Here is a 15,225-nt window from a genome sequence, read left to right on the forward strand (position 1 = left end):
TTGCATCATTTTATTAAATTTTCAAACTGAAAAATATTCGATAGTTATTTGTATCGAAGTTTGATTAAATCGATAAGAAAATAAAAATATATTATGTTTTTATAGGAAAAAATTAGTAAACTTCTTACTCTAATATATTTATTTTCTACCATGCATTTCTAAATAAGTGAACTACCAAACAATATTTTTTTTCTTATCATGTTTACTTAGTCATTCTACCATATGAGTGAACATAACCCTTTACAATTATCTGAATATAAACGTATTGACGTTAAATAAAATTTCATACGTAAATTAACATAGGATGACTTATCATCTTGTGTTTGTACTAGAACCTTCTTGTTCAACGTTGATTAAACTTTCATTTTTCTTCATTGAAGCATTTTTGCTTAGATGATTATATGAACCTTTTTCTTTGAACAATTGAGAGAAATGAGGTTTGCAATAGAGACCTCCATCAAATGCAGCATAAGATGATGTTGTAAGTTTACAACCTCCATGGACACATCTAAAACATATCTTGTGGTACATTTCACCGTCCACCGTCACCTGAAAAAAAATATTTATTCAGAAGCAGATTCAAGATTTTAAGTAAGCGGAGAACGTTATCTCATACATCCGTTTCATACACTCTTAGCTCCTAGATTATTGGTAAATTACAATTTAGTCCTTTAATTACCTGAAATATATACTTTTGATTGATTTACTTCGATATTAAGATAAATCATAACATCAATAAGTTGATCAGGAATCTCTCTTTTTCTTAAGTTTCACTAAAAATATTGTCGCTATATCAATGTCCGAATAAAATTAGTCTTTCTATATAAAATCAGATGATGAGCAGGGTAAATTGTTTTTGAAAATAGTTCAGATATGAAATATTCCCGATATGTAAATGAACTAAAGATACACATTTTAATAAATTAAAAATTAAAGATATTATGTTTTATATATCACAAAAATCAAAATCAGAATTAACCGAGATAATAAAACTTGGAGATATGTTGTTAATTTTATTAGCATGAACAAAATGTGGAAATTAGTTTTTTCTTTTTTTCCAAAACAACAAATTACTTCCGTACATTTATAAGACTAGAGAAAAACTAAAAAAAAAAATTGTTGACATGAATTAGTCTTAATTTTAAGAAGAAATTTGTTGATATTTATTAATTGTAAAAAGAAATTAATAAAATAAAAGTAAAAATAGTAACCTTCTCCAAGGGGTAAACAGTCTTTTTACAAGCTGCACATTTGTCTTGAGTACCAGAAAATAAAGCCGAAACTTTACTAGAGCTTCTGTTCTGTTAATAACAATAAAATTATACAGAAAATTAATATAAACGCAGGCAAAGTCAGAATTTAAAGTTTATAATTCTAAATACGTCGTTGACTCATGGCTCGTTTTAGTTATTGGGTTCATAATTCAATATTTATACATATTTAATGAATTTAAACAAAAAATACTAACTTCGTTTGGACGTCTATCAAATATTTTAGCTCATAATTCTGATTGTAAAAATAATTTTAGAGAATGTAAAATAAATGATGCATACCAGTTCATTTTGCCTTCCCACTGCTCAAGAAATAAGGAAACAAATAAATAATCAGATAATTAAAATTAATTGTAGGATTAATTATTTTAAAGTGTATTAATTAAAATAAAATTACATGATGCAGAATGCTTCAAGGGAGCTCCTCCTTTTTCCTTGTAGATTTGTTCAAAATGAGGTTTACAATATAATACTCCATCAAGAGTTGAATAAGTGCTCAACTGCAAATTTTTATTTTTTTTTTAAAAAAAAAAGATTAATCAAAATGTATTATAAAAAGATTAATTAATGTTGATGAAATAAATTGTTTTAAGAACTATAGATAACCTATACATTTCATGATTATATTTTGTTATAATTTATATATAAAAAGATGATATAATTATTAAATGAAAAGATCTTACTGCAAGCCTTCCATTGCAATGGTTACACCTAAAACATGTATTATGATAAGCAACACCGCTTGTAGAGATCATTTCTGCAATATAAACAGTTTTTTCACATACTTTACATTTTTGTGGGGCCCCTGTAAATGCCATTTTTAAAAAAAAAAAATATTTCAAAGTCTAGATGAGAATTGTGATTTTTAAATCCTTTTGAGCTATCAAATATATATTAAAAAAAATCTATATAGCCAGGATTTCAATCTCTATTCCCTAAAAGTTACAAAGATAGAAAAGAAAAAGGAAAAGTTTAGATCATTTACTATTTTTGTCTAATAATTTTAACCATTTGCTTAAAAAAAATGAATGGAGAAGCAAGAAATTTGCGAGAATTTAGGATGGCACATACAATTTTAACCATTTGTCGCTAAGAAACTGGGCAGGGAGTACTTTTATTGTATAACTATAAATGTATAGGACGAAAATATATGTACTTGCATGTGTACATACAATTTTTTCACGTTTTATACAAACAGAAATGCAATTTATACATTTCGGTTCTTGTTTGTATAAGTGAGAAAGGCGAGGGTGGCGAGCGAGATTTGGGAGAGTGGCGAGCGAGATCTGGCAGAGGGGAGAGAGGGGAACAAAAATATATGTATTTATACAATTTTCTCTGCTTTATACAATTAGAAACAATTTTTATACACTCGTGTTTGTATAAAAAGTGAGGAAGCGAGCGAGAAACTGGAGGAGAGTGGCGAGCGAGATATTTGAAAGAGAGGCGCCTGACAATTTTTTGCAAATGTTTGCTATGGAGCACAATTAAATCAAACCCTAGCTACTCCATTTATTTTAGGTTATTAATTTGCTATTATATACAATTTTCCCTTAATATAAATAATCGTCCACTGAAGTCACAATTTACCTAATGTCAACAGCTATTGGGCTTTATTTTTCTAGACTTTGTCTGGGCTTTTCAAGCTTTTTGGGCTGGGAGGGCAAAATCTTAGGCCCGTTAATTTAAGTGGAAAGACAAACTTTAGACTGGTGGAATTATGGATTATTTGTATTAATATTTTGATTGTGACAACATTTAGTAAATAGTGTTATTAGCGTCCATTTTTGCAAAAAATAAAATAAAATAATTAGTGGCTTAATATTATCCCATATTTATTGTAAATCACGCGGAGGTATGTGAGAGTAATGTCAATTATAACTTTTTAGATATACAGATACATGTATAACTGTATATATGTTATACACTTGCAAAATCTCGCTATCATGTAATTTCTTTTAAAGAATAATTATAGAAAATAATACGTAAATCGAAATCGCTTGTTCATATAATTTTTTGATGGTTGATATATTCATATAGGTGAATAATTTTTAATTTGGTGTTATGTCTTGATATATACTAACATAAAACACAAAACCAAAATATATCAATTATTATAAAATTATATTAAATATAATGAAATATTATTATTGTTATGGCTTGTAAGAAACACATCAACCTTTTAAATTGAAATAAAAGAAAAAACAATACATCAGGATAAATTGAGTTTGCCTTTTTTTAAAAATGAGATAATATTCTCAGTGGTCAAATGATACAGCTGTTTTGTAGATTAAAGTTTAAAGCAAACAGTCAACTTGCATTTAATATAATAAATTCTTAACAAAATTAAGATAATCTTGCTTTTAAAACAAATTACATTACTTAACTTGCATAACAATTTTTTTTTTAATCTCCTCTCTAAATCTATTTAACATATGCTCTCTCAAAGTTCAGGCAATGCAGATAAATCAAGGAATTATTCAACAAATTTTAGTGTTATATTTTATTCTGAGTTATAATGAGGTTCAAGGAGAAATAAGTTTATCCGAATTAGAGGATCAAGAGTTAGAAAGTCAACTTAAACTTTTGAACAAGCCTGCAATCAAAACAATTACGGTATTTTTTCATATTAGGATTTGAATAACAATATATATGCATTTGTTATAACCTAAATGACTTATTTATTTAAATTTTGAGTCGCAGACTACATATGGAGATATATATGATTGTGTGGATTTTTACAAGCAACCTGCGTTTGATCATCCATCTTTGAAGAACCACAATTTTCATCCAAATGTATGTCGTTCCAAATTATATTTTACTATCGACCTTTAACAAGGATTTATATATGTATTGATTTAGAATTTTAATTTTGAGTGAATAGATGAAGCCTACGTTATCTAGAATACAGCAATCTTCAGGTACTTCAAAGTCTAAAGAGTCATCGACGATATGGCTAAATGATGGTGGTTGTCCTTTTGGATCAGTTCCGATTAAAAGAATTACAAAAGATGATCTTATCAGACAAAAACATATGCCACCACCAGAAGTTCATACCCAATTTTCTCAGGTAAGATAATGTCAAATCAATTTAATTATTGATGTATCATTAATAATTCATTTCCATCAATAGGATCTTAAATTATATATATAATTTATATTAATATAAATAAACGTATAGGATGTTTAGTTTTCACCATTAAAATCAAATCTCATTTGTTTTTATTTATTACTTTTCCAAAGACCAGGAATCACAGTGGATTGAAAAGAAGATTATTATCTACACAAGGATATAGGGTATATGAACTTTTAATTTTCTAAATTTTTTTTTGATGTCTTTTTTTTTCTTAATAAAAAGAATTTATAAAAATATTGAAGGTTGCAATAGTTTCAACTCGTGATGATTTGGATTACAAGTTTGGGGGAGCTGGAATGACATCTACTTTATGGAATCCTTCTGTTAAAGCTCCACAACACAGTGGATGTCGATTGAAAGTTCAAAAATCATCGGACATTATACAAATCGGTTGGAGAGTAAGCTTTTGTCTATAGCTTATTTTGTTATAAATAAATTATCTCGTATTTAGAGGGTTGAATATGACACCTCTCGAATATAATGCAAGATTAGAAAGTGTATAACCATTCAATTTATCATGATGATAGTTCTATTTCTTTGTGTACGTAGGTGGATCCAACATTATATGGCGACACCCTAACTAGAATGTTCATACATTTTCAGGTTAGTTGATATTTTTATGAATATTTTGTTAACTCTTATTTCGCGTTCATAAAATTTTTTAATACTGTCTATATATAGGCTGGTAATATAGGTTGCTTTGATACACTATGTCCTGGATTTGTACTGGTAGACACTGAGATAGGCATTGGAGCGCCATTTAGTAATGTTTCACAACGTGGTGATATTCATAACTTGTGGGAATATTCAATGTACCTCGATCGGGTATATGTTATGTTTGTCTTTTGAAGAACTGTTTTTTTTTTAAAAAAAAAAATGAATATAAAATGAGATACTAATATATATATATATATATATCTTTTTTTTTTTCGAAATAAAAGGATCTAGCCAACGGAAATTGGTGGGTTTTGGTTGAAGAAACGCATAGAGAAATTGGATTTTGGCCTCAAAACATCTTCACTCAGTTAGCTAGCTTTGCTACACACATAGAATGGGGAGGAGTAGCATATAGCCCACAAAACATACCTGAACCACCAATGGGTTCAAGTTTTTTCCCCACTAAAAAGCAAGGGTACGATGGTTCATGCAATAAAATTATTGCATTAAACTATAGAGGTGAGACGATAATGATAAATACGATCCCGCACACTGATAATCCCGATTTTTATAGGGTTTACGATATTCCACCAACGAAAGGAAAATTTGAGCACGTCGCTTTATATGGTGGACCTGGTGAGACAACCTAACTATTAAAATATCCTTGTTTATATATATTGTAATGACAATATTTACAACATTTGATAATTTATATCCAAAAAATTGTTATTTACTTTAAATTATTTCTTTATATAAATATTACTAGATCATCAAATTTGTTCATGAAAAGACGATGTAGCTAAGAATTAAGATGATGTCTTCTTTTTTTAAAATTTTATATAAAACTGTGAAATAAATTTGATTATTTTAATATACTAGGAACAAAAACACATCATCCTAATTAACAATTAATAAAGGAATAATTATCCAAATCACATACGATAAATTACTTCAAACGTATTCCTTGTTGATATTATTTTAGGTTCATGATTACCAATGAGCTCATTTTTTCTTGTTTTAAGTTGAGCATCAGCAACTAAATTATTTTTCTCGTATATATTTCAAGTTGAATTTGTCTATCTACACTTTTTAAGTTACTTTTTATTTACTTTTGAAAATTTGATGTTCCAAAAAGATTTGAATAACTGCTGATGTTTGAATATATAGATAATAAAATAGTCAAATATCAATTATGTTGTTCGACACACCAACGTGAGTTATGGTGTATTGTACGTGGCCTAACGAATAAGGTAATTTCTAATATAAGTGGCATTTGCTTTTTAAAAAATATGACTTATGTTAGGATGGTTAAAATTTCTTCACTAATATTCGAAAGTCTCTATGTTTTTGTTGACCGTCCCACATTGAGTAGGAATAAGAGATTTGGTCTCCCTTATATGAACAATATTCACTTTGTGGACTTTTTTTTTCTTTTTATTGAGTTCGGTTCAAGATTCATTTCTAACATGATATCAGAGTATGATCAATTTCAATTTACGATTTATCGATGGTTGACTCCCTCATTAAATTGTCCCTTTTAAATAGGGAGAAAATGAAAGCGTCACCTTAAGAAATGGACGATGTAATGTACGAAATCAAATTAATCAGACTGCAATGTGGTTATCTAATATCGAGTGTATTTGATAATGTGCAAATTTAAATTTACTAATTAATCAAACTTCAATATAATCGTTAAACATCGAATGCAAAAAGTATAAATATAAAGTTCTAACTTAATCAGACTACAATATAAATATCGAACACCGAAAACGAAAAAGGAAAGAAGTTAGTGGTGTTCAAAATGGTATGCTTGATGGTTTAAGCAATTAGGTAATTATAAACAGGTTGTAAAGTAAATGCTTGCTTACTAGGACATTATGACTAAATTAACATTAAACCATTGTAAACATTAAAAAAATGATTTCCTACGTAATTAAGTTCACCAATGTCAGCATGCACATTAATACGTTATCAAGAATAAGTAAAAAAGACAACCTAAATTTCTTCAATAGATATTAGCACCACTACTAATTATTTATTTCCAAAAAAAATTAAAAAATTACCCTAAGTGGATATTTAATTTGTTCTAATCATAGTGATGAATTATAATTTTATTATAAAAATATAAATGGCTCTGTCAAACTCAAACTTTTTGGTGTGCATGCATCAACCCGCACTTATAATTTATTTTATTTATATACAAATTATCCTAAAAATTATAAATTTACTCATTGTCCTATATATATTATCCAATCATATTTTAAGCATTTGGATCAACTTTTTTAAAAGTTAACATGTGATAAGTTTTAGTTCAAAAACATGCCACGTCCATCATCCGACTGTTATTCTGTCATGTTACGATAATTAAATATGATCACATATTTTATACCATTAACTAAAAATATATATTGAATAATTGAGAAATTCATATAATTATTTGATAATGAAATCTAGAGAAATAATAATTTATATGATGAAAGGTGAGATGAGACGTTTTATGCAGTATGAAACGAGATAAAACTTTTAAAATACAGAATGAAGTCTTATAGATCTACGGGAAATAATCTCATGTATATTCAATTTTATAGTTTTATTCTTAAGAAAATATGCAAAATAAATTTTTTAATTATTTTCAAGTAATCTTTCATGAATAACCTCTAATATATAGAAAAATATAATATAATTTTTATTTAAGAAAAATATTAATAAATCAATAACAAAAAAAGAAGTATTATAATCACTATTTGAGAAATGTCATTATATCATTAAAAGCAAAAAAAGGTTCAAAAACTATAAAAAAGAAAAGAAAAATAAAGCGTACGTCCCAATTCTAAGATTCACACCTTATGAATATGTCTTTCAATTTGCATTTTCAAACATTTTTCATACACCCCTCCGCAAAACTCTCCCCAAATTTTTTTTTAGAAAACAGTGTTAAGAATAATACTCCCCTATATATAGTTTTAATTAATATATGAGATGTAAATTTTATTTAAATGTAGTCTAAAATAGAGAAGATATTTTTTATCTCGTAATATTGGACATGTTATAACTTTTGTATAATTATAAGAAAAAAATATAATTTTAGTCATGTCATAATATTTATGTGATTATAAAAAGATATTCGCATAGATATTTATGGTAAACTCTAACAAGAAAGTTTTTAAATTAATATATAAAACCTTGTTAATTTTTTTCTAAATATTTGTAAACAAGAAGTTCATATTTCTTATGTGGTACCTTTTAGCTTTTTAGATTCAAATAAATTTATTTTTATCATAATTTTTTTTTATATATCTTTTAAATATTTTGAATTATCACTTATGATTTAAGATATTTTATATAATTTACAAATATATAAATTTTATGTACAAACTAAAACGATTTGATCGTGAAAGAAAAAAGTAAATTATGAAACAAATAAAATATATATGTTTGAGAACTATGACAGATTCAAGCTTCTAAATTATTACATATCATGACACTTTTCACCTTAGTCTAGTTTCAGTGTTATATAATAATAATAATAATAATAATATCAAATTAAGGTCAAATTCATCATAATTTCTAATCAAATTAACTTTGCTTGTCGGTACATAGTGGAGTTTGCCGTCCAATATTAGAAAAATCCCTTAAAAGGATAATATATTTTTTTCCCGATTTTTTATTATTCTCTTCGTTGAAATTTATTTGTTTCATACTTTCTTTCTGAATTATTTACGATAAACATATCTTTTTCTTTTACAACTCATTAACTTTAAAATTAGGAAAAATTATATAAAATAGCAAATTATTAGTTCAAATTTAATGTTATAATTATACTTTTCATTTAATTGTAATTCATATCAAACTCTTGTCATTTGCCTCTCTCTCCAAAGAATTTCACTCGCCGCTCTTCCACGCCTATATATTGCGTTTGCGTTTGTGTAAAGCGAACTAAAATTGTATATACACATACAAATACATGTATTTTTATCCTATAAATTTATAATTATACAAATACAGATCTTCTTCTACCAGTTCTCTTTTGTCTTTCTCTTATACAAACACAAATTATACAAATTACAATTTGTATAATTGTGTTGTATAAATCCAGAGATGTGATATATAAATATTTTATTTCGATTCAATTATATACAAATTCATTTTTATACATATATACAAACACAATCATTGGTATATGTACATAGTAATTACGTATGTACAATTGTCTAACCTATATATATATAATCGTTGCGCTTTTATACAAACGAAAGACTTACCAATAATTTATAAAGATCTGACACTTCATGTAATTATACAAATTATAATTATAACATATACATATAATTTTAATATTTGCTAAACTTAAAATTTACTAAAAGAATATTATCAAATGTCACATCCTATATATAAGTCGAGAATATGTTACTGGTGGTGCCTGTCTTTATTATAATTCCACTAAAAGAAGAATATGGTTGTCATTTTTACCAGCTCTTAACTTTAAATTTTTCATGATGCAAAATTCCCAGTGGACAATCATCATCAACAACTTTTTTTATGTGTGAGTTTACTCGTTTTTGATCGTAACTATTACGGCCTAGAAATCTCGAGTTTAAATTATTAAAAAATAAAAAGAAATCTATCATCAAAAGGAACATATTTGAATATTACCATTCTGTTATAAAATTTATTGATATCTAAGGGTGGGTATATTTGTAGAATTATAATTTCTTGAATTTTGTATTTATATTAAAATTACATTTTTTACCATCTCAAATTTATATAAAATATAAAATAAACAGTTAGTCAGTGTCAAATACCTAATTTTCCCTCATCTAAGGGATAAGCACGCAAAACGATGCACACAAACAATTAACAACAACTATTTATTAAATTAATCAATGATAATCCTTTCTTTTGACACCATTTTATTTTAATTTCATTTACCCTTAAGTGCATATATTAAAATCTCTAATTTAATTGTGTCTCTTTTGACATTGAACAGTTATTACACTTCCACTTTCTTTTTTTTTTCTTTTTTTTTTGAAGAAGTATTTAGTGGTTGTTACACAAACGTAAGTGGAACCCCACTGATTTGGGATTAATATGTCACTAAGAAAATAGGAGTTGACTTATGAATTACAAATATTAATAATCTAAAAAAGTCATAATGATTATTAAAATCACTAAAATTCTGACTAATATGAAAATATCATGTTATAATTAAGAAATTAAATGGACATTTGAAACGTGAAAGAATATATCTTGGAGCCCAATGTTGTGTAATTCAAAATTTGGGCAAAAATCATAGAAGAAAACATGTACATTTGAAGCGTGGATAACATATTCACTCTTTTAATATATCAAGAAAATAAATCGTAAATTTAATTTAACTTAAAAACTTAATAATTTCAAATCGTATAAAAAGATAGCAAACTCATATTGTCAATCAGTTTGATACTTTCACACATTTGTCTACAACTTAAGGGTTCACTACAACATTAATTTATATTCACGTTGCATAAAAGTTTTTTTTTTTTAAAAAAAGAAAACACTTTCTAATATAAATTTTCTCATTTTAAAAAATCAAACTCTAAATATCTGATTAAAATGGATAAGTTTCGACCCACTATATTTTTCCACGGTGAACCTCCAAGATTTTGATATATTGCCTAGTGAGTTATTATAGACCACATTTTGGAACTTTTTTAAAAAAAAAATCTTTTGACACAAAACTATAAAAAGAATATATTTTAGTTCCTAGGTGAAGGAGGATATAAAGGAGAAATATGAATCTATGTTGTGATGATTTGTGGTTTAGTGGTTCTCCATAAGGCCACCTCACATGGCAAAAAAAAAGCATATTATATATAGGGTATACAAAGACACACATATTATAAGAATAAAAATAAACTCTATGAAGAGTCATATTCTACTTTATTTATTTGCCCAAAGACAGACTGGATGTGAATAAATAAAGACAAAACCTCTTTGTCTATGTCTTCTTATGTATAAGTTTTGATATAATATTTTGAAATTATCTTTGAATAAATATTTTTTTTATTTAAACTGACTTTGACACAATATTATTTTGAAATTATCTCAAATAAGTAATTTTTTATTAAATTGACTTGTTTTCTTACAATAATATGGAATGTGTAAAATAAAAAACTTAAGTATAACCATTATTATTATTATTTTTCTATATATCAATGCCTATCATTTAATATCAAAAGAGTTTTATCGAGAAATATCAAAAATATGAAAAGATAAATGTATAAAATAATCATATTTTTATATATATAATGTGATTTTTCAGTGAAAAATATCAATCGATCAACTCAATCTCTTATATACGTAGTTTTATCACTGTATAATGAATTAAATTTCTCTATTTTTTATTAGAAGTCTCGAATTCAAGCCTATATATAATAAAAAAACTTCTAATAAAAAATAATTTTCTCTGTAATAAATTTTGCGTTACACGAATTTAAAATAATCGAATTAGTAAATATCAAAATATTAAATGGTGATGATAATAAAAAAAAAATACTTCGTCAACATTACACGTTTTTATAAAGTCAAATGTTTCTACTTTCTTGATTATTTCTTTAACTATTTTTTTCAGTGGTTGTTTCTTTAACTTCTATTTATACCCTTTCAACTTCTCTATTACTCATCACACCAAAAATCAAATTCCAAAATCTTCTCTCAAGCGATTTCATTTCTTCAAAATTACAATTTTTTTTTTTATAAATTTAATTTTACTTTAATTATGGGTAAAATTCATCCAGAAAATATATCTTCCCCTTCTTCTTCTTCTTCTTGTTCATCTCCTTATGTTACATCTAATAAAGAAATATTTACAATATGGATGAAATCACTAGTTTTTCATGGAAATGGATGTACTGTTTTTAATTCCAAAGGTGAACTTTGTTTTAGAGTTGATAATTATCAAGAAAGATGTAGCAATGAAGTTTTTCTTATGGATCTTAATGGACAAGTTCTCTTTTCCATCAAAAAAGAGGTAATAAATTATTTTATTCCGTTATAATTTATGTGACACAGTTTGAATTTCCAGAAACTTTGACTATGAATTCAAACATAGGATCTGTTTAACTCTCGAAATTCGAACAGTATTAATACATAAATTGAGACAGAATGAGTATATTTTATGTTATGGAAGTTGAAATTAATTATTTTTTTTGTTTTTATGTTAATTGCAGAAATTGAGAGTTTTTGGTAGATGGAATGGATATTTATGTGGTGGATTTAAAGGAAGGCCATGGTTTCAAGTAAAAAAGAATTGCACATTTTCAAGAGGAAATGTTATATGTAATGTGAATTTGGGATATGAAAAATCAATTGAAAGTTGTTATAAGATTCAAAAATTGGACAAGAAATCATCATTTAAAGTTACAAATAGTACTGGAGAAATTGTTGCTGAGGTAGGTCCTTTAAAAATTATAAATTCATATAAAGTTTTTTTTAAAAAAAAAATTTAATCCAAGTTATATATACTGATAGTATAAAGATTCTGATATTGATTTTTTTTTTGTCGCAGTTAAAACAAAAGCAATCGTCGAGAGGATTTGCATATGGAGATGATGTGTTAACTCTAGAAGTGGAACCCCAAGTTGATCAATCGTTAATTATGGCATTAGTGACAATTTGTGGCTTAATTAGTCGCAAATTATGATCAAGAAGTTAATTATATGAAGAATTCAAGAAAAATTCAGATACAATACATGGGGCTCTTCAATTGGAACCACCATTCTAACTTTAGAATGTGTTGTGTGCATTTTTATTTTTATTTTTATTTGTAAATTTTTAGGACAAAAAAAAAAAGAAGAAAGTAAATACTTTAGTTTGATTTTATTTTCGTTTCTTGTTGTAGAAATATCGAAATTTTGTGAAAGAGTAATTCAAAAGGGATTAATCTTACCTCCTATTTAAAATTATTTGCATTTGTTGTTACTTTGAAATATTATTGAGTTTTATAGATTTTTTGAATTATGTAAAAAATTTTGCTTCATGAATTTCTTGATGTTTTTTTTAAAAAAAAATTAATTCTACTTGCAGGAGTATAACAAGATCTAAACTGAAATTTAATAATCTAATTTTTTTATCGATATCGTGTTATATATCACTAGAGTATGAGTGAAGCTAATAAAAATGAACAGAAAGATAAAATCAACGATTGGTTTAGATGAATAATGTTCCACTAATTATACAATATCGTATGAATTGTCACTAACTATAACCTTATTATGATTTGAAGTATTTTTATGTGATTATTTAAGCAAAAAATTTCTAACTTTTTATATTTAAAAATAATTTAACTTTAAAGATTTTTTTATAGTGATTTTACTCGACAAATAAGACGACATTAATAAACAAAGTTGTGATAGTACTAATTTCTAAATTTAAATACGTCAAAATCTTTAGGCCCAAATGCATATTGTGTAGAAGACAAACTTTGGCTGGCAACTTGCTTTGTTTATTTAGGCTTCTAATTGTGTCCCTACAAATAGCCATCATGTTTAAGATAAAATCTATGAATATTGTCATCCACACAATCACTCGTTTTCATCTGATATTCGATATTTATTTACAAAATTAACTTAAACTTAATTATAAGAAACACAATTTTTTTGATAGATATTGTTAGAAATTGATATTTCCAACAAAAACTTTATTAGAAACCTTTTGAATAAGTCAACTTTTGATAATTTTTCCATTTATGAAAATTCACTCGTAAAACATCTGATTAAATACGAAAAAAATCTCGTCCAACAATCTCCTCAAAATTAAAAGCTCCACCAATGTTGTTGTTAAGTGTATAGTACCATCATTTTCATAGTCGGTTGGAGCTTTTTGACCTTTTTTGAAACATTAATACTTGTAGGCCTTGAATGTTTCACTTTTATAATGTGAAAATAGAAGAGTAATTCGAAAAATGATGTTCAAAATTTACTCTCTTTATTCACTTTTATTATGTTTTGAACGCTCTGTAAAAAAAAATCTACTTGTAATATATTTTATTATAATAAATATTAGTTAATATTTTATCTTAAATCTTGATAAATAATTTTAAAAATAAATAATTAATATTATAACTGAAACATGAAAAAAATATATTTTTAACGAACGCGTAAAAATGGATAGGAAGAAGTGTAAAAGTTATGACTATTAATTAAGAGAAAACAAAGCACCCAACGATACAAATTTAATTATTCTATTGAAGCTTTCTTAATCGAAGGAAGTTACATTGGTAGTTACAATCAATTACGGTAATCAAAACCTTGAGCAATTCAATTTTTTTTCTTTCAAAAGATAGATAATATTTTTTATTATTGTACACAATAATTGACTAATAATAAGAGGGCTGAAAACTCAGTTTGTCCACTGAAATTTAAACTTACATAAATACATTATATTAAAAAAAAATTAATCATTCATAGTATTTGTATTTTTTTAACTTAGGTTATTTTTAATATATTTATAATATAGTTTCAATACTTATTACAGAGAATAATTTATGAAACACATATAATATAAATTTTATTAATAAATATACTATTCGTGTCATACTTATAATATATTGTGTCAATTTCTTATCAAACAAGTATAATATATTTTTTGAATTTCTTTTAGGTTATAATACACATATATTCAGTATATAACTCACTTTTAATATATATTGCGAATTTATTATAGTATTATTATATATTGCTATAAATAAAAATAAATAAAAAAATAATATAAAACCAATAATTATATATTAACAGATATCTATCCAAATATTCTTTTCCTATAGTATATGCGCAATTTAGGATAAATTTGAGCATATCATCAAACAGACTATATATTAAAATCATATATACTGTATTTTTCATAAACTAATTTTGTCATCGTCAAATTTAATAGCATTGATAATTCATTGCAAACCAACATAAAAAAAAATGTGCATGTGATCATCCTCTAAAATAGGGGTCATGTAACCTGATCAAACTTGACTTGACCCTTTGAACTCTGTTTGTATATTTGGAAAAAAAAAATAGAAATTAAAAATATCTATAACAAAAACCTCTCTGTGTAATTTGATACCACAAAATTGGAAACGACAATAAAACATATCATGTATTTTAATGTGTTTATGTTTTTTTTTTAATCAAA

General features: G+C 25.6%; 3 protein-coding genes across 3 annotated transcripts; 2 read left to right on the plus strand and 1 right to left on the minus strand.

Moving 5' to 3' along the window:
• Positions 1-167: 167 nt before the first annotated feature.
• Positions 168-2,239, minus strand: LOC101263235 (LIM domain-containing protein WLIM2b-like). The gene is made up of 5 exons (XM_004245574.4): positions 1,955-2,239; positions 1,669-1,771; positions 1,554-1,573; positions 1,212-1,301; positions 168-549 (listed from the first exon to the last, which is right to left on the minus strand). Exons 1-5 carry the CDS (start codon positions 2,087-2,089, stop codon positions 313-315), a joined length of 585 nt encoding a protein of 194 aa, XP_004245622.1. The 5' UTR covers positions 2,090-2,239; the 3' UTR covers positions 168-312.
• A 1,416-nt stretch (positions 2,240-3,655) lies between these two features.
• LOC101263237 (protein neprosin-like) lies at positions 3,656-5,804 on the plus strand. Its single transcript, XM_010327115.4, has 8 exons — positions 3,656-3,887; positions 3,975-4,067; positions 4,156-4,341; positions 4,515-4,568; positions 4,650-4,805; positions 4,957-5,010; positions 5,089-5,232; positions 5,349-5,804. Exons 1-8 carry the CDS (start codon positions 3,729-3,731, stop codon positions 5,712-5,714), a joined length of 1,212 nt encoding a protein of 403 aa, XP_010325417.1. The 5' UTR covers positions 3,656-3,728; the 3' UTR covers positions 5,715-5,804.
• Positions 5,805-11,647: 5,843 nt separating this feature from the next.
• Positions 11,648-13,007, plus strand: LOC101262941 (protein LURP-one-related 4-like). The gene is made up of 3 exons (XM_004245573.5): positions 11,648-12,073; positions 12,273-12,494; positions 12,611-13,007. Exons 1-3 carry the CDS (start codon positions 11,822-11,824, stop codon positions 12,743-12,745), a joined length of 609 nt encoding a protein of 202 aa, XP_004245621.1. The 5' UTR covers positions 11,648-11,821; the 3' UTR covers positions 12,746-13,007.
• Positions 13,008-15,225: the final 2,218 nt, after the last annotated feature.

The sequence above is a fragment of the Solanum lycopersicum genome, chromosome 8, assembly GCF_036512215.1.
Source record: "Solanum lycopersicum chromosome 8, SLM_r2.1".
NCBI classification, from domain to species: Eukaryota; Viridiplantae; Streptophyta; class Magnoliopsida; order Solanales; family Solanaceae; genus Solanum; species Solanum lycopersicum.